This window comes from Budorcas taxicolor, chromosome 7, assembly GCF_023091745.1.
Source record: "Budorcas taxicolor isolate Tak-1 chromosome 7, Takin1.1, whole genome shotgun sequence".
NCBI classification, from domain to species: Eukaryota; Metazoa; Chordata; class Mammalia; order Artiodactyla; family Bovidae; genus Budorcas; species Budorcas taxicolor.
In genome coordinates this window covers 40,602,531-40,621,450 of record NC_068916.1, presented here as the reverse complement: position 1 = coordinate 40,621,450, position 18,920 = coordinate 40,602,531, and the positions used below count along the sequence as shown (strand labels likewise).

Sequence of the window (18,920 nt, the reverse complement as noted above, 5' to 3'; positions counted from 1 at the left end):
ATATCCATACATGACTACTGCAAAAACCATAGCTTTGACTACCTGGACCTTTGTCAGCAAAGTAATATCTCTGCTTTTTAATATGCTATCTAGGTTGGTCATAGCTTTTCTTCCAAGGAGCAATTGTCTTTTAATTTCATGGCTGTAGTCATCATCTGCAGTGATTTGGGAACGCCCAAAAATAAAGTCTGTCATTGTTTCCATTGTTTCCCCATCTATTTGCCATGAAGTGATGGGATTGGATGCCATGATCTTCATTTTCTGAATGTTGAGGTTTAAGCCAGCTTTTTCACTCTCCTCTTTTACTTGCATCAAGAGGCTCTTTAGTTCTTCCCTTTCTGCCAAAAGGGTGGTGTCATCTGCATATCTGAGGTTATTGATGTTTCTCCCCATGCCCTACTACCTCCCAGAATCCTCACTGGCATCCATTTTGGTTGAGCAATGCTTGACCCACCAGGAAGTACCCTGAGTCAGAGTGACTCGTCAGAGAAAACCCTGAAACTAATCCTATCACCAAATAACCTGAGACTGTGAGCCATGTGGGAATCAGACCTTTATTCCCACACCCTACTCCTCTTTGCATGGGTACCTCTTCTTAATAAAGTCTTCTGCTTTGTCAGCTTATGTGACAATTCTTTTCTTAGACAATACATTTCTGAGTGTCAGACAAGAGCCCAGCCTTGGGCCCTGGAAAAGGGGTTCCCTTCTTTCAACACATGGGGTCTCAAAGAGTCAGACATGACTTTGTAATTGAACAACAACAAGGAGGAATTATGAAAGGTGGGAGGGTCCCGTGGAGAACAGAAGAGAAGGCCAAGGGCATGGACTGTCCAGCCTCCAGCAACCAGAAGGCTCTGTTATAACACACCAGGCAGCAGTCCCTGTAAAGAGTCAGAAATCAGAGGTCAGATGAACTTGTTTGAGTCCCTGGAAATTCCTTAAATACCCTGTTAACTTTTCCAGGGTTTGTTTTCAACTCAGTTAAGAAATTTGATGCTGGATAACTTCTGAGGATTTATCAGGGTGTTAACTCTGCACTAGTAGAACAAGTAAATTTTAAAACAAAACAGGCAGGCCAAGTTGGGTTGCTGCCACCATTGTGCCAGCTCCTTGGGTCTCAGTGAGGCTGGGTGATGCTCCAGAATGGGAGACAAGCCAGTTTGGGAACAGACTGGCTCCAGCTTCATTCAACATTACTACCAGTTATTTGATAATGATAAAATCCAACTAAGAGCAGTTTATTTTGACATCTCATGCTTCACATGGGAAGGACAGCAATTCCAAGGGAAAGCTGCCATTGTGAAGAAATTGCCTAGCTTCCATTCCAGAAAACCCAGCACAGCATCATGGCTCAGGACCATCAGCCCATGCTGGATAGTTGCATCATCAGCACAGTTGTGGGCCAGCTCAAGGCCAGTGAAGACCCCATCATGCAGTCCCACCAGACGTTCCTATTAAAGAGCATCAAGGTTGCTTGGATTTGTACCAATGACATGTTCAGCCTTGCCCTGCACAACTTGGGCTGAACCCCTCCCAGCCAGCCATTCATGCTATTTCTTCTTCCTCTTCCACTTACTATTCAACTATTCACATTCCTCCCAATACGCCTAATTATCAACAAATGAGCAGGGCCTCGGTGGGAATGAGTGCAGTGTGCTGCTCTACTGAGCTGTTTTACATGATATTTGGATCCTAGACTAGCTGCATCTGATAGAAGTTTGTGTTGTACCAGCATATACCTTGGAATGACTTAAGTAATGCAAAAGGTTGTCTATTTTTCTTTTTTTGGAAGTCTACTGACAAATTGCTTTAGTAACCCATAAAAGTGAAGGAGAAAGCCTCACTACCCAGATACTGATTTGTTCAGATGTTTCAATGCCTCATCATGCAATAAAACCATAAATATTTTCCTAACAACAACAAAAAGAACAAGCAATTATATCAAGTAATTGTGAGGATAAAGGCAGATTTTTTTTTTTTTAAGTGAGGCTAGGGCTTCCCTGGTAGCTCAGAGGTTAAAGCGTCTGCCTGTGATGCAGGAGACCAGAGTTCGATCCCTGGGTTGGGAAGATCCCCTGGAGAAGGAAATGGCAACCCACTCCAGTACTCTTGCCTGGAAAATCCCATGGATGGAGGAGCCTGGTAGGCTACAGTCCATGGGGCCGCAAAGAGTAGGACACGACCGAGTGACTTCACTTTCACTTTCAAGGATACAAGCAAATGATAACCTTTCAACTAGCCTAAATAATGTAAAGAAAGACAATAAGAATACAAAGTAACATTTAAACTATCTGTTTCTAGCTTGGGAGACCTGGATCATTCAGGCCACAAGAGGAAGACAGCTGTGTTCACATCGAGTTGGTTATAGACAGTACATCTGTCTCATTTGTTAAGTCCCAGTAGCCTCCCTTCTGACACAGCTGGGGAGTCTCCAGGAAGGCTACCAGCATGAGCCAGACCCCGGGCCCACTCTACAATTCGGAATTCTGGCTATTACTATTTGTGATGAGGTTTAGGAGCCAGACCTTTATTCCCAAAGCCCACAACACAGGCTTTAGTATGTTATTTCTCAGCAAGTTACTACAAGATGAGTTTTTAGTTCCCAGACTTTCTACAGTTCTGGGAGAGGATTTTTACCTGACAATGCCTTTCCAGAACCTAATGGTGACTGAGACATACAGGAACCCTCGTCAGTGACTGGATTCAATTACAGTTACGGAGTAGCTGACTTTCTGGCCTCCAACTCCCATACTCACTAACAACTGTCTGTTTTCTTGTCAAGTCAGTAAGCAAGCAGCCCACATATCTCTCTCCTGGGTTTTCCCAAAATACTTAACTGAACTCTGGTACACATCACAGTTCCCTTAGCCTAAGGAGAACACTGCATTAACACTCCACTGTGTTAAAAGACCCAAAAGAGCCTATAATAGTTTTAAAGAAAAATTATTCATGACACTATTTAAAGCACAATAAGGGGACTACTGGGATAGGTGTACAGACCACCGAAGTGGGATTTTGCAGTGGAAAGAATGATTGGGCTCAACTCCAAAGGCAAAAAGGAAAGGTGGAAATTCATAGCCAAGGAGCAAGGTCAGTGGATAGAATATTACCAAGGGAAAACCTTAGGAGTAAAGGGACATTCAGGATAAAGCAACCTGACCTAAGGGGGATTCTTGCTTAAGGCAGGCCAGGGTGATCAGATATCACCTGAGGAATGGTGGGAAGGATAAGCAACCTGATCAGAGATTTCAAGGGTAATCAGAAATCTTGAGGCGGGCGGGGGGTGGGGGGGGGCGCTTCTGGTTAAACTGACTGAGCAGGATTCCTCCTAAATTTGGACAATGTTGAGCAAGAATGGAGGCCTAAAAGTCAGGTCTAGTTGGAAAAATGCTCAGGGAAACCTGGGTAGAGTTTGGCTGAAGAGAGCATCTGCCAACACTCCAGCCCTTTTTCTGCACAATAGAATAGAACAGAAATTATTGGCATGAATCATGATTTGTATGTCTTTGGGCCGCAGGCAAAAAAATCATGAGAAATACTAGCTTACAAAGTGAAATCCAAATTCTTTAGCCTCTAACCTCATCTGCAGGCTGGTCACACAACTCCCTCCAAATAACAAGTATTTTGCCTAATGGTCATTCACCCACTTATTTCATCTTCGTGTTGTGCCAGTGAGGTTTCCCCATCTTTCAGAAGAAGCTCCATTTGCTCAACTTGAGCCAGGCTGCTCTGAGTTGACACCCAGTAAATGCTAACTTGAATTAACTCAAAGAGGAGAGTGATTAGGACAGCATATGTGCTGGCAATTACCTCCATGTTCCGAGGAGATGACCTCAACAAAAACAACCAGAATGCAAAAGAGAAGATGAATGGGGGACTCTGTCAGTTTTAACCAGTTAGGTAGGTCTGGGAGGTAAAAGGCAGAGGAAAGCTGATAACTTTCACGTTTCAATGCGGGGTCTCAAATTTATCTACAAGAGACTATGAGCAAGGCTGGAAATAATCATAAACAAGCAGAAGTAGGACTGTGACAAGTGTTCTAATATTGTAGGCCAAATCAGTAGGTGTCTGAGGGTGAGTTGGGTCAAGGCCTGTGTTTTGTGTTTTTTCTTTTTTAATATTTACTTATTTGGCTGCACAAGGTCTTAGTTGGGGCATGCAGGATCTAATTCCCTAACCAGGGCTCAAACCCAGGCCCCTTGCACTGGGAACACGGAGTCTTGGCCACTGGTCTACCAGGGAAGCACCCAGGCCTGTGTTAGTTCCTTAGGGCTGCTGTAACAGATCGCACAGACTGGGTAACCTGAAACAACAGGAATTTCTTCTCTCACAGTTCTGGAGGCCAGAGTGTGAAATCAAGGTGTGGCAAGACCACGCTCCAGGGGGAGAATCCTTCCCTGCTTTCTCTTAGTGTCTGGTGATTACCAGCAATCCCTGGCATTCCTGGCCTTGTAGAAACACCACTCCCATCTCTGGCTTCATGGTCACATGACCTTCATCCTGGTGTCCACCTTCATATGACCTACTCATATGGAACCCATCATTGGACTTCAAGCTCACTCTAATTCAGTATGACCTTGTCATAACTTGTTCACAACTGCAAAGATCCTACTTCCAAATAAGGGTACTTCCACAGTAATAAGAGATCAGGATTTAAGTATATCATGTTGTGGGATACATTTTGACCCATTACAGGACTCTCACTGCCATTCCTATCTGCACATGAAATAAACTGAACTTGAGGGAATGGGGCTGAAGGGAGACTGGAAAAATTAGAAGGGTCAATAGTATCAGGAAATTCCTGAAATAGATCATACTATGTTTAAAAGATTTAGTGAAAGCACTCAGAACATCTGAGGAATAAGGACTTAGAATTCAGAATTCTCTATGTCTGGAGCAAAAATACATAGTGACTACCATCCAGGTGTTCAGTAGCAGAAACGCAAACTGAGATACACTATAATTACAGGTGTTGAACACTAAGAAGTTTAAAAGTTCATGTACAGCTAATTGAGGAGGAAAGGGGGATTATGATGTGTAAGTACCTCCTAAGTATCCCTGACTCTGTGCTGATGTGCGTGTGCGTGTGCTAAGTCACTCAGTCATGTCTGACTCTTTCCAAACCTATGAATTGTAGCCCACCAGGCTCCTCTGTCCATGGGATTCTCCAGGCAAGAGTACTGGAGTGGGTTACCATGCCCTCCTCCAGGGGATCTTCCCCACCCAGGGATCCAACCCATATCTCCTGCAAATCCTGCATTGCAGGTGGATTCTTTATCACTGAGCCACTGGAGAAGCCCCTGTCACTGGAGTACTTATGCAAAAAATTTTGTTTGATTCATGTGACCCAGGTATTGTATCATCATATATGAGTAGAGAAACTTATCTACTGCCTCCCAGCATCTAGGCAACCTGCAGAGCAAGGGAACAGAAATAAGATTTCCCTGTTCCTGAGACTGACTGAGAAAAAATACCTACTAAGATAAAGGTACTCCATGGTTATATGACTTAAACCACACTTGAATAGGAAGGCTAGATAGAGATGAAGGGGCTAGCATAGGTTCTATGCTCTGAGAAGGCATCAGGACACACCTTAGAGTGTGGGATCCAGCATGTAGTGAACACTTCTGTCCTACAGGACAGACTCCAAGCTCTTCATGTGGCCCTTAGGGCTCCAGGTTCCTGGGATTCCAGTGTGCATTAAGTGATAAAATGCAGATGGTAAGCCTAGCATATGCCGAACATATTGTGCATGACTTCTGCCTTCCCCACCCTGATCCCCACACATCTGGGATCCTTGACCAGTTTTCTCTCCCTGAGCTCCAGCTTCCTGAAATTCCAGGATCCTGGGATTCACCTCACTTAAGGAACAGACAGAATGAAAGGGAACATTCAAAGAACTGCAATGGCCAGGTTGATTCCCTCCAGAAAGAGTCAAAGACTATGCAGGAGCAAAACTGAAAATCAGAGTGGACAGAGGAAACAGGCAGGAGGACTTCCCTCATGATACAGTGGTTCAGAATCCGCTTGCCTGTGCAGAAGACACAAGTTCGATCCCTGCTCTGGGATTTTCCACCTGCCTCAAGAGAACCAAGCCCAAGGGTGAGCTCTAGAGACTGAGAGCCACAACTACTGAATCTTACTTGCCCAGAACCCGTGCTCTGCAAGGCACAAAGCCATTACAGTGAGAAGGCTGAGCACAGCAACTAAAGAGTAGCCCTCGCTCACTGCAACTAGAGAAAGCCTGTGCACAGCAATGAAGACCGAGCACAGCCAAAATAAATAAAAATTAAAAAAAAAAAAAAAAACAGGCAGGAAAGACACAGTAAAGCATCTATGTGTTCACAGGAAACATGGTTTTCCTAAGGTTTTAATAAATAAATTTTTTTTTTAAAAAGAACAGGCAGGAAAGACAGACACAGTAAAGTATGTATGTGTTCACAGGAAACACGGTTTTCCTAAGGTTTTGCCGCAACTGTGAAATGCGAAAATGCACCCATCTTGGAGTGACTCTTATTTTCTTACCACCCACACCCTTGCTTGCTACACTCATGTGTGACTATTCCATTAAGTCACCCTCACCTCCTGACAACTCATGATCCTTAGTTAATCCCACCTGTCCTGAGCCCACCTCTAAAGAGCATCCAAAGTGCAAGTGACCCCTACTTCCCTAACACCCTCCTTCTTCTCCTTCATCCTTGGCACCCTTTTCCAGTGAACAATTGGGTTATTTTAGGTGCTTTCATTGGAGCCCTTGAATAGTTGGTTATGTTCACCTTTGTGTAGTTCTCAAAGTCTTTTTGACTTTGGCAAAAGGAACAAAACAAAACAAAATATAAAAACAGATGAGCAGCCTTCATGTGACAGCTGGGAGGCCTGTACTGCAAGAAAATTAAACAAGCCAAATTTCTTTATTCAGTGGAGTCTCAGAGCCCTTTTTTCAGTGGATTCTCAGAGCCCTTTTTTCAGCCATAACCTCTGCTGGATATTGGAGTACCAGGTCAGAACCCTATTGTCCTTGCTTCCTAGAAGTCTATGAATAAGTCATAGTAATATTCAGCACTGTTTTTCTTAGGATTGCTGGTCAAGCTATAGTTTGTTGAGCATCTACTCTGCCCAGAATCATGCTGACTCCTTTACAACAGAACTTCTCAAACTGCAAAGAGCAAAGAGCTGGACTTCCCTGGTGGAAGTGGAAGTGGAGCTTCCACTGCAAGGGGCATGGGTTCGAACCCTGGTCAGGGAACTAAGATCCCACATGCCATTCAACTCACCCAAAAAACAAAACAAAACAAATTGCAAGTAACTAGAAAGTCTAGTCCTAGTACTTGTTAACGATTCAGACTGTGTTTGGGACCTGAGGGTTCTATTTCTAATAAGCTCTCAGGTAAGCCAGACATGGCTGGTCCAGGAATCAGACAACAAGGTGACACATTTTATACACCTGTATTTGTCATTCATCCACAAGTATATCCTGTGGAATGATGACCTTCTCCCCAGGGGAAGACGTAATTGCTGCCCTTCTGTTTGTAGATACGGCATTTTTAGGAAAGCTATACGTGATACTTTATGGTGCAAAGTTCACTTTCCATGTTTGGCATAATCTACGATTTCCTTTGCTATAGTCCATTCACCTTTCTACTCTGCAAGGTGAGTGTGTCATGCCTTCCTCCTGCTCTCACATCTCTACTATCTCTTGTTCCTTCCTGTCAGTCAGGGATCTCCAGAGAAACAAAACCAATAGGGTGTGAGTGTGTGTGAGTGTGTGTGTGTGTGTGTGTGTGTGTGTATCTCCAGAGAAACAAAACCAATAGGGTGTGAGTGTGTGTGTGTGTGTGTGTGTGTGTGTGTGTGAAGAGGGGAGGGGACCGATTGATTTATTTCTCAAGACTGGTTCACATAATTGTGGAGGCTTGCAAGCCCAAAATGTGCAGGGCAGGCCAGCAGATCAGAGACCAAGGAAAGAGATGATGTTGCAGCTCAAGACAGAAGGCAGTTTGCAGGCAGAATTCCTTATGTGTGGGATGGAGGGAGGACAGTGTGTGTGTGTGTGTGTGTGTGTGTGTGTGTAAACCTGTCTTTACTTTTGTTTTAATCTTTTGGCAGTGCCGCACGGCATGTGTGATCTTGGTTCCTCAACCAGGGATCAAACTCATGCCCCCTATACTGTTAAAACTCTGCGCTGTCTTAACCACTGGACCACCAGGGAATTCTCTTGGTCTTTACTCTTGAAGACTGACTGATTGAAGCCCATTCATTCATGGAGGATAATCTGTTTTATGCAAAGTCTACCAATTTAAATGTTAATCTCATCCAAAAAGTATCTTCAGAGCAAATTTGAGACTTCTGTGTGATCAAGTAACTGGGCACCAAGACCTTGCCAAATTGATGCATAAAATAAACCATCACATCCTGCTTCTTCTTTTGCTGAAGTGTCTGTGTATTCAGAAGTCCACCATGGACTTCCACTCACTTGCTCCCTGTTAGGCTCAGAGTGCAGAGACCACCTTGCCTCCTCTTCTCCCTTCTCTGCTCTTCCTGGCTCCTGCCCAGCCCCTCCTTCCTTTAAGCCACACACTGTAATTCTCCCATCTTTAAGATGGGACCCATTCTCCCTCAGCTACTGCCACTTTTTCCTACCCAACTGTCTCCACTACCTCACCTCCTTTCTCTCTCCAAACTACCCCATCCCAACAGCTCTACTACCTCTGTTCTGCTCAGGGGGCCTCTATACCAAATACTATGGGTCAATGCTCTTATCAGTGGTTTTTCCTCATTTCATTTGATCTTGCAGCAGCACTTATCCTCATTGACTATCCCTCTTTCTTGAAAACACCTTTGCCTGCATGGGATTCCAAGGCTCAGCACTGCCCAGACTTCTCTCCACCTCATAGTGGCTGCTCCTTCTCCTCCCCCTACCCCTTTCCCCCTTTCCTCTTTTTCCCGTCTGGATCTCTCTCCTCTCTTTCTAGTCTCCAAAGCTAGTGTGGCCTATTCAACTCCTCCAAGACAGCTCCTCTACCCATGCTAGTCTATCCTAGGATCTCAACTCCTATTGTGTGCTGTGACAACAGATTTCCACCTCTAGCCTTGGCTTTCTTCCAGAACCATCATAGCTATTTGTCTTGAGCATTTCAGACCTAGCAAGTCCAAAACTCATCTTTGTCTCCCAACCCCTTCCCAAAAACTGTTTTGCAGTTTCCTGGGCATACTCTCCAATCACCCAACTGGGGCCAAAACTACACGTTTCTCACTCCTTTAATACCCAGTAGCACACCATGGAGGAAACCACTACTGCTCACCAGCCTCACCTCCATCAGCTGACTCTGGAATGGGCCATGTCCTGCTTGCATTTCTGTGGCTGCTTCAAAAATAGCCTCTGCCTCCCTCCATTCAGATCCAATCTGTTCTGCACAGTGATAATGATAAAATTAAAACCCCATCAAGCCATGCCCTCACTTGAAAACTTCTAAGTGTAAAATTCATGGTCACTCCATTCCAGTCTCCCCTTTCTCTAGCCAGGGGACAAGCCTCCTTCTTTATGGCCTTTGCATATGCTGTTCCTCTGCTGGAATGATCTTCTTGCACACCTCTGTTCAATTTGCCCTCCACCTGCTCTCTGCTCAAATGTTATCTTATGAAGGTCCTACTCAACCACCCTAGCAGGCCCCTTCTTACCTTGTTTTATTTTTTCATGCCATCTATTCATCTGATTCCTCTTCTAGCTCCTAAAAGCCAGGATTGTCTATCCACTATGATCTCCCCAAGGTTGACAAAAGTGGTGGCACACAGCAAGCACTTTATAAAAATACATTCAATCAGCAACATAATAGAAACCAAATGAGACATTACTTTTGAGATGGCTCAATGGTCCTGAAGTAGCATTTACATTCAGGGTTTTCTTTCTGTTGCATACTTGTGTCATCTGTCATAATCCCATTTGATGTCAAAGAAAGTACCTTCCCACGATCTCCAGTTGCCTCCCCACCTCCACCCCAAGCTGACACACCATGGCCCTCCCTCACTAACTGCCTCCCTGTGCTTCTACACGTTTAGGGCCTTTGCTGTCATGGTGGCCTCCACTTGGGACCCTGTTTTCACCCATGCTTGGGCTTGATCAACTCCCTCATCTCAGATGTCACCATCACAATGGAACCTGCCCTGACCTCTTTCTTAATACTGTGACCATCCCCAGCATCCATTACCTGATATTGCTCAACATTCTTCTTCCTCTGCAGTGCAAATCAAACATAGCAGATCACGTTACTGATTTTGTCCTGCCCTTCTCACCAATCCCCTCAGCCAACTGTGTTCACAGATGCACCCTGAGAACCTGGAATAGAACCTAGCACCATGAATGCCTAGTGAGTACTCAGTACACATTTGTCAAATAACTGAATGGCCCCACACATTCAGTAAGATAGACAGCATTATCCATTTTGGGTGAAGAAACTGAGGCACAGAAAGGTTAAGTATAGCCAAGATCATCTGGTTAGGAATTGACGAGGCAGGTTTTAACCTGGGTGCTCTGACTCATAACCACTGCATTGAGCGAAATGCAGTAAATAAACACAAAGCTTCTATGAGATAGTTCACAGAGAGGTGTCAGTTCAGGGGAAGGAACTAGACAGGGCAGTGAGGACTGATCTGATGCTGTGAGTTAAGGATTTCTGGGCTCTGAATTTACCTGCTTTAGAACAACAGTGGACAGAACTATGAGCTCAGATTACCAACACTTAACAGGTAGTTCCCTCACCCAACCGATCACAGAGCTGGAAACTCAGGCATACAGCATCTGGACTTTTAGGGCAGGCTGCACTATTTGCCAAAGCACCTTAGTCTGACCTGCCTTGGCTAATCTTTGGTTCCTCCCCTAACTCTCCTCCAAGCCATGGTGCCTGGCTGGTGCTCCTGAGAAAGGGGTGCACATGAGTTTCATTGAATCCAGTTAAATCTGACAGGGGTAGTTCCCACTGGTATCTGCAGGTTCCAGGGAGACGGGAGACTCTGCCTACACCTGGCTGTCATTTGGGGGACCAATCACTGTTCACAAAAATGAATTCTCCTTTGCTTTATCTCCTGCAAAAGTCACAGAATCCAAGCATATCCCAAACAGTGGCTCCCTGTTAACTCCCTTACTCAGGAATGATTATTTGTTATTTAGAGGAAGAAACAAAAGGCTCCCAAGTCCTTGAAATGAGGAAAGCAATGCTAAGAAATCCAGTTCCAGACCCCCGCTTGGTGGTCCAGTGGTTTAGATTCTGTGCTTCCAATTCAGAGGGTGCAGGTTCCACCCCTGGTTGGGGAACTAAGATGCCACATGCCATGCGGCACCACCAAAATATAAATAAATACAGTTTCACGGTCCATCCACCTCTTTCACATCTGCTCAACCAGCCTACTTCCTTTCTTTAGGGGAACTGGTATTGTTCTGCTTGATCTGACCAGACATCAGTTATCTGCAGTAGTGTATCCTCTCCAGTCTCGTCTGCATGCTCAGTCATGGCAAGAATACTGAAGTGGGTTGCCATCTCCTCCTTCAGGGGATCCTCCAGACCCAGGAATCCAATCCGCATATTCAGTGGCTCCTGCACTGGCAGGCGGATTCCTTACCAATTCTTTACCACTGAGCCACCTGGGAAGCCCATCCTCTTTACCAGATAGACATCTCTTTGCCTTCTTCTATGGGAAAGTTCAACTTCAGTGCTCAGCAGATGAAAAAAGAGAAGTGTTGGTGTCAACCAGCTCTGCTCAGGACCTCCAGACATGCTTTCTCCCAAGCTCCAGAACCTGGAAGGATGGTACCCGGAAGACCTGTCTTCGAGCTACATGCTCAGCATAGTGTAGTGGCAAGAAGCCCTGCCTAGACGTCCAGAGGCCTTTACTTCCTGGCCTTCGCTGCGACTCGACTTCAAGTCAAAGTCCATTAGCCCGTTCCCCTGACCCCGTGTGAACAGCTAGCTACACCCTACACTTAAGGGAGCAATAAGCACCCCGACCACCCACTGGGGGCCAAGACGGACATAAGTCCCTCTGGGCCCTCCCTGGGTTGTCCTGATGCCCAGAAGGGACGTGTAACGGGTAGCTGTGAAACTCCGCAAACCCTCCGAAAGCCAGGGCATCCGATAGAGGACAGAGGAGGGAGGTGAGTCTTCCTTTCCGGAGCCTTCCTCGCCTCTCCAGCGGCCGCGGGTCAAGAGTAGAGGTGGGGTTTTGGCTGGAAGGAGGTTGAGCCTGCAGGCGTCGGGGGTTGGGGGGGGTGCCACACGGGGATTCTGAAATGTAACAGCCCGCGGTGAGCCGCAGCCTTCTTCCACCGCTCCCCCTCCCAACTCCAGCATTCAGCCTCGGCTACCGGATCGGCCCTTCTGGGAGTAAACAAGCCCCTTGTACGAGTCCCAAGGGAAAGAACAGAGAAGAGAGGAGCCCCAAGACCAACCTTCCCACACCGGCGGCCGCCCACAGCAGGGCGCACCCGCGCGAGCCCTCCCGCTGACCCGGTTCTCTGCCCCGCCGCTCCGCCACCGGCCTCCAGGCGCGGTCCCCGACGCTCCTTCGAGGCTCCTGCCTCCCGCCCCGCCTCGACGCGCGCCCCCGGCGCAAGCCCGCGGGGAGGCCCGGCAGAGGCGGCTTGACGGACCCACAAAGCCCCCGGCCAAGCGCCGAGGCCTGGGCGCGCGCGAAGCGGGGCGTGGCAGGGCGGGGCGCGCCGGCCGGGCCGGGCCGGGGGTGTCGAATGTCACCCTTAGCGCACACCTCGGCCTGGGGGCGGAGGAGAGAACCACTGAGATGCGGAGACCTCCCCGGTCCTAGAGCGGAGCAGGAAGTGTCCCAGGGGAGGGAGCCGGAGGGCTTCGGCCTTTCCTTTCCTCAGCGTCCGGCGGGCTCCGGAGGCGGTCAGGCCTGTACGGCCCGCCAACTGGGACTCGGCGAGGAGGTGAGTGCGGCCCGGGCGGCCCCGGCTTCTGCGGCCCGCGCACGCGACTGCGCGCTCCTCGGGCCCCTGGCTCCCAGCCCCGCGCGCTCCGGCCTCCCTTCACAGAGCTGAGCTCTGAATCTCTGGGCAGGGGGATGAGACGACACAAATGTTTTTCAGGCGCCTGCATTTGATCCCACTTCTTCCCTCTTAAGCGGAGCCGTGGTTTTCTGGATGAGCAGGAGACGGGGTCTTGGCTAGCTCGGGACAGAGTGGCCCTTGCAGAGAACCCGCCTCAGGAAGGACACCCGGGAGACCGGGCTGGAAGGATGAGGAGCTGCCGCCGTAGACTTCCGCCGCCGGAGGGCTTTGAGGTAGACGCTGAGAAGGAGTTCGATGCTGTGAGGTGAGGAGCCGGGAGCTGGCTAGAGTGGAGGTGGGTGCGGGTGTACAGGGAGGGAAAAGGGAGAGAAACCTGGATCAAAGGAAAGCTTGCCCCTTTTCCTGGCATACGGTATGCTCATCCCCTTCCCTTTTAGCTCATCCAGCTCCGTTCCTTCTCGTAGAGCTGCTTTTAAGTACGCCCCGCCCCCTGATGGATCCTCTTGAATTAATCAACGTTAATTCATTCATCTCTCATCATCTCTGAGCTTCCTACGTGCCGCTGCCAGGGTGACAGGAACACGGCTCTCTGGTTAGGCATGATGGGCTAAGCCCAGAGCCAGATGCCCTAGAGTACTAAGGGTGGGTGCAGACCTGAGGAACCTTGAGGCCCTGGAGGTGTGTGATGGCCGAGTTCAGGGAAGGTGGAGTTGAGTAGGGCTGAGATTGGGTGTCAGATGCATGAGCAGACACTGGAGGAAATCCGGTGGTGGGGCAAACTGTAATGTGTGCTGGCATGCTGGGGAGCCTCCTAAACCGGGTGTTGAGAGCAAGGGACCACATCCAAGGATCTCAGAGGCCTGATGGTGGGGGAGGGGACTGTGTGGGACCGTATTTGCCATTCCTTTTCCCTGGGTCCCATACTCTGGTTTAGTGGCTGCTACTGTGATGTTGCCGTGCATATGTTCACTGAGGAATTGCAGGGGCTCCTGAGCCCCTTCTCTTCATATGTGGAGGCTGTGCCATTAGTGCCCTACCTCTGTCCTGCCTGGGGAAGGTATGTGAGATGTGTGTGGTTTTCTTCATTGTGGTTTGAAGATGACAAGAGAAGAGAAGGCAAGATGGGTGGAGGCCAGGTCGAAGGTCCAGACATCTTTAAATATATACTGAAGTTTACTATTCAGAATTACTATTCAGTAATACTATTCACTATTTACTTTAGTGAATTGGATAGACGCTCCTTTTAAAACACCGGTGCTTTTAAATACTTACTGTTATTTTTCTCTAGTAAACTCAGGATGTGCCTCTTTTGACTCTCCCCATCTCTTGTTTGGGGGCTTCCCTGGTGGCTCAGCAGTAAAGAATCTGCCTGTAATTCAGGAGATACAGGTTAGATCCCTGGGTAGGGAAGATCCTCTGGAGGAGGACATGGCAACCCACTCCAGTATTGTTGCCTAGAGAATCCCCATGGACAGAGGAGCCTGGCGGGTTACAGTCCACTGCATCACAAAGAGTTGGATGCAACTGAGCATGCACACACGCATCTTTTGTCTGGGTGTCTTCTGGGCTGTCTGCTTTCTTCCCTGCTTCCTGGTGCATACTCCACTGAGCAAGGCTTACTCGCTCTGTGTTGGTCTAACTCTGATAGCACTCACTGCCAGCAGGGTGAATTTCCTGTCTTGGATCAGCTTTGAAGGCTTTTCCTGTGCATGTCTGTCTTTGTCTTTTCAGCTCATTTTGTAAAGGTCTCAAGGGCAAGGACGGTGACTTTGGCTCTGAAGCCTCAAGATAGCGGCCTTCTCAACTCGTCCATTTCAGGTCCCTTCCAGGAGGACCTGGCCATCGAAGGTACCACAGAGTGTTAATTACCATCTCTCTCCTGCATGCGGCCCCATTGGTCTCCTGGGATGCTTGAAACACCAGTGCCACGTTGAAATGTCACTGCTTTTCTCCTGGACTGCCTGCCTTGTTCATCCAATCCTCAGTTAGGGAAATCATATAATGATGCTTTGGGGAATGGGTTTGTTCCTTCTCTGCCTTTGTGTAAGGATCATCCACACTGACACTTGTCACATATCCTGGTGCTTCTCCCAAAGGCTGATCTCTGTGGGCTTTTTCACTTTTCCCATCACCACCCCCAGAAAACTACTACAGGAAACCAGAACATTGAAGCCAGTGATTTCTGTTTGGAAATAGGGTCGTCTTCTGCTGCTGACCCCCATCAAATCCCATCATGCCCACAGCCCTGTGCCCCCGAGTCTTGGCTCCAAAGGAAAGTGAGGAGCCCAGGAAAATGAGGAGCCCACCGGGAGAGAACCCTTCCTCCCAGGGTGAGCTTCCCAGTCCCGAGTCCTCCCGCCGCCTCTTCCGACGTTTCTGCTACCAGGAGGCTGCAGGCCCCCGGGAGGCCCTACACCGCCTCTGGGACCTGTGCCGGGGCTGGCTGCGACCTGAAAGGCACACCAAGGAGCAAATCCTGGAGCTGCTGGTGCTGGAGCAGTTCTTGGCCATCCTGCCCCGGGAGGTCCAGGGCTGGGTGCGGGCCCAGGAACCTGAGAGTGGTGATCAGGCTGTGTCCGCTGTGGAGGCCCTGGAACGAGAGCCAGGGAGACCCTGGCAATGGGTGAGCAGAGGGGGCTGGGCTAGGCTGGCTGGGAGGATGGGAAGGGAGAGGGAGAGAGTGGGGCTGGGCATCAGATGTGGAGAGGGTGGCCACCTTGCGCTTTGATGCTTTGGTGGGGTCACGTATTCCCTGGCCAGGGATGAGGAATTCCATCTAGAGCCATGTGCTTTCGTTATGTCCACGTTGAAGTTTGATAACCCCAAAAGACAGAATCCATTACCTAAAGGCTCTAATTTGTGACATGATTATGTCATCCCTCTTTATAGCCCTTAACAAGGTGGGTCTGTGCTTCTAGTGGTTGAGTTAATGGTCAGCAGGCCCAGGGAGTGGGAAGTTGGCCCAATCCCTGGCACAATTGCTGGTCCTCATCTGGCCAGGGACCTCTCCACCGAGCTCTAAAGAGCCCTCTCTGGGATTGCAGCTCAAGCACTGTGAAGACCCTGTGGTGATTGACGATGGGGACAGCCCTCCAGACCAAGAGCAAGAGCAGCTGCCAGCAGAGCCCCACAGTGACCTTGCAAAGAGCCAGGATGCCCAGCCCATAGCTCTGGCTCAGAGCCCTGGGCTTCCAAGCAGGCTCTCAGGCCAGCTCAGCGGGGACCCAGGTAGGGTGCCCATGGGAGTGGGGGAGGGGCGTTTGTACCTGGCCCTGTGCACTTGGAAGTAGCTCTTGACATTTTTGGTTCTCTCCTGCCCCCCTGAGTGGCTCTGAACCTTTTCCAGAGTCTGGTCCTTCCCTAGAACAATTCAGTGAGAATCTCATGAGAGTGTCCTTTTCATGGTGCCAGGTCTGCCCAGAGGGACCTCTACTGTGAGTAGGTGTATTTTGAGGCTGCATCATCTCGCTGCTTTGAGGGCACATCTCTGAGTTTGTTTTGTTGGTTTGGAGATAGCTGGGCACCATCACTGTCCAGATAGGGCCTGCGTGGGGAGCTGAGTAAAGCCATGTCCTTTTCTCTCTCTGAACATCTCTTTTCTCAGCTAAATAGCTTCTGCTTTGAAGATTTTATAATGTTGAAAGAAAATATAAAAATGCCCCCTAGGGAATGGGTGATATCTTTAGGACTTGGGGCATGAATGGTGGCTAGCCATGTCTGTACAAAGTGCACTAATGGCCACAAGCAGTTGGCTTTGGCAGCAGATACACTTGGCTTTTAATCCTCCAGCTATGACCCAGGTCTTGCTTCTAAACTCTGCAAACCTCAGTGTCCTAGTCTGTCCAAGGGAGATAATAAAGTGAATCACATGAACTTGTGGTTTTCCAGTACATAAGAAATTTTTATTTACACTGTAGTTTGTTACATGCACAATAACATTTATGTCTCAAAAAACTGTACTTATTTTAATTGAAAATATTTTATTGTTAACCATTGTGTGAGCCTTCAGCAAGTTGAAATCTTTTTGCTGATGAAAGATCTTGCCTCCATGTTGGTGGCTGCTGACTCATCAAAATGGCAGTTGCTGAAGGTTGGGGTAACTGGCAGTATCTTAAAATGAGACAGTAATTAACTTTTGCCTCATCGATTGAATCATTCCTTTCAGGAACAATTTTTCTACAGTATATAATGCTGTTTCATAGCATTTTACCCACAGAACTTCTTTCTTTTTAAAATAGAATCAGTCTTCTCACTGTCATTGTATCAATTCAGTTCATGTAATATTCTAAAACTTTTGTTGCCATTTCACCACCAATCTTCACAGCATCTTTACCAGGAGTAGATCTCATCTCAAGAAACTGCTTTCTCTACTCATCCATAAGGAGCGACTCTTCAAGTTTTATCATAAGATTTTCACAATTCAGTCACATCTTCAAGCTCCACTTCTAATTCTATTTCTTTGCTGTTTCTACCACATCTGCCATCTCTTCCTCCACTCAAGCCTTGAACCACTCGAAGTCATCCATGAGGACTGGTGTCAACTTCTTTCAAACTCCTGTTGTGTTGATGTTGATATTTTGGTATCTTCCCATGAGTGGTTTTTTTTTTTTCTGGCCATGCTGGCTTGTGGCATTTTTGTTCCCCAACCAGCTGTTGAACCTGAGCCCTGGTAGTGAAAGCGCTGAGTCCTAAGCGCTGGTGGTGGTGGTTTAGTCACTAAGTTGTGTCCAACTCTTATGACCCCATGGACTGTAGCCTGCCAGACTCCTCTGTCCATGGGATTCTCCAAGCAAGAATACTGGAGTGGGTTGCCATTTCCTTTTCCAGGGGATCTTCCTGATCCAGGGATCGAACCTGGGTCTCCTACGTTGCAGACAGATTCTCTACCGACTGAGCTATGTGGGAAGATCCTAACTACTAGACCACCGGGAATGTTCTCATGAATGTTCTAATGGCATCTAGAACAGTGAATCCCTTCCAGGAGATTTTCAGTTTACTTTGTTCAGATCCATCAGAAGAATCACTGTGTATGGCAGCTATAGCTTTGTGAAATGTATTTCTTACCTTAAATAATAAGACTTGAAAGTTGAAACTACTCTTTGATCTATGAGCTTCAGAATGGATGTTTTGTTAGTAGGCATGAAAAAAACATTAATCTTATATATCTCCATCAGAGATCTCTTGGGTGACTATTTAAAAAGCAGTACTATTTTGAAAGGAATCTTTATTTCTGAGCAGGAAGTCTCAACAGTGGGGCTTAAAATATTCAGTAAACCATGTTGTAACCAGATGTGCTGTCATCTAGGCTTTGTTCCATTTATAGAGCACAGGCGGAGTGGCTTTAGCATAATTCTTCAGGGTCCTAGGAGTTTTGGAATGGTAAATGAGCGTTGGTTTCAACTTACAGTCACCAGCTGTATTAGTGCCTAACAAGAGAGTCAGCCTGTTCTTTAAAGCTTTGAAGCCAGGCATTGCCCTTTCTGTAGCTATGAAAGTCCTATGTGGCATCTTCTTCCAATATAAGGCTGCTTTATCCACACTGAAAATCTGTTGTGCAGTGTAGGCACCATCGTTAATGATCTTAACTTGATCTTCTGGATAACTTGTTGTTTCACCTTGCACTTTTATATTATGGAGAAGAGCTTTTTTCCTTGAACTTTGTGAAATAGCATTTGCTAGTTTCAAACATTTTATTTATGGCTTTTTTACCTCTCTCAGCCTTTGTAGAATAAAAAGAACCACGACCTTGTTCTGGATTAGGTTTTGGCTTAAGGGAATGTTGTGGCTTGTTTGATCTATCCAGACCACTAAAACTTCCACTGTATCAGCAATAAGGCTATTGCACTTTCTTGTGTGTTCATTGGAATAGCACTTTTAATTTCTTGCAGTAACTTTTTGTTTG

The 18,920-nt window shown here is 47.4% G+C and overlaps 1 protein-coding gene and 1 pseudogene across 3 annotated transcripts in view; both read left to right on the top strand.

The window, feature by feature from the left end:
- Positions 1–1,143: 1,143 nt before the first annotated feature.
- Positions 1,144–1,526, top strand: LOC128051739 (nuclear transport factor 2-like; annotated as a pseudogene).
- Positions 1,527–12,812: 11,286 nt separating this feature from the next.
- The window catches only part of ZNF496 (zinc finger protein 496), a 46,655-nt gene continuing 40,547 nt past the window's right edge, over positions 12,813–18,920 (top strand). For 2 of the 3 annotated variants that reach the window (XM_052643269.1, XM_052643267.1), the window contains exons 1-5: positions 12,857–12,937; positions 13,097–13,322; positions 14,750–14,866; positions 15,215–15,641; positions 16,063–16,246. In XM_052643269.1, the coding sequence (XP_052499229.1) occupies positions 15,252–15,641; positions 16,063–16,246 (574 nt within the window). In that variant the 5' untranslated portion in view covers positions 12,857–12,937; positions 13,097–13,322; positions 14,750–14,866; positions 15,215–15,251. Of the gene's footprint in view, positions 12,938–13,096; positions 13,323–14,749; positions 14,867–15,214; positions 15,642–16,062; positions 16,247–18,920 lie in introns of all 3 variants that reach the window. The other variant, XM_052643268.1, reaches the window with a different exon arrangement.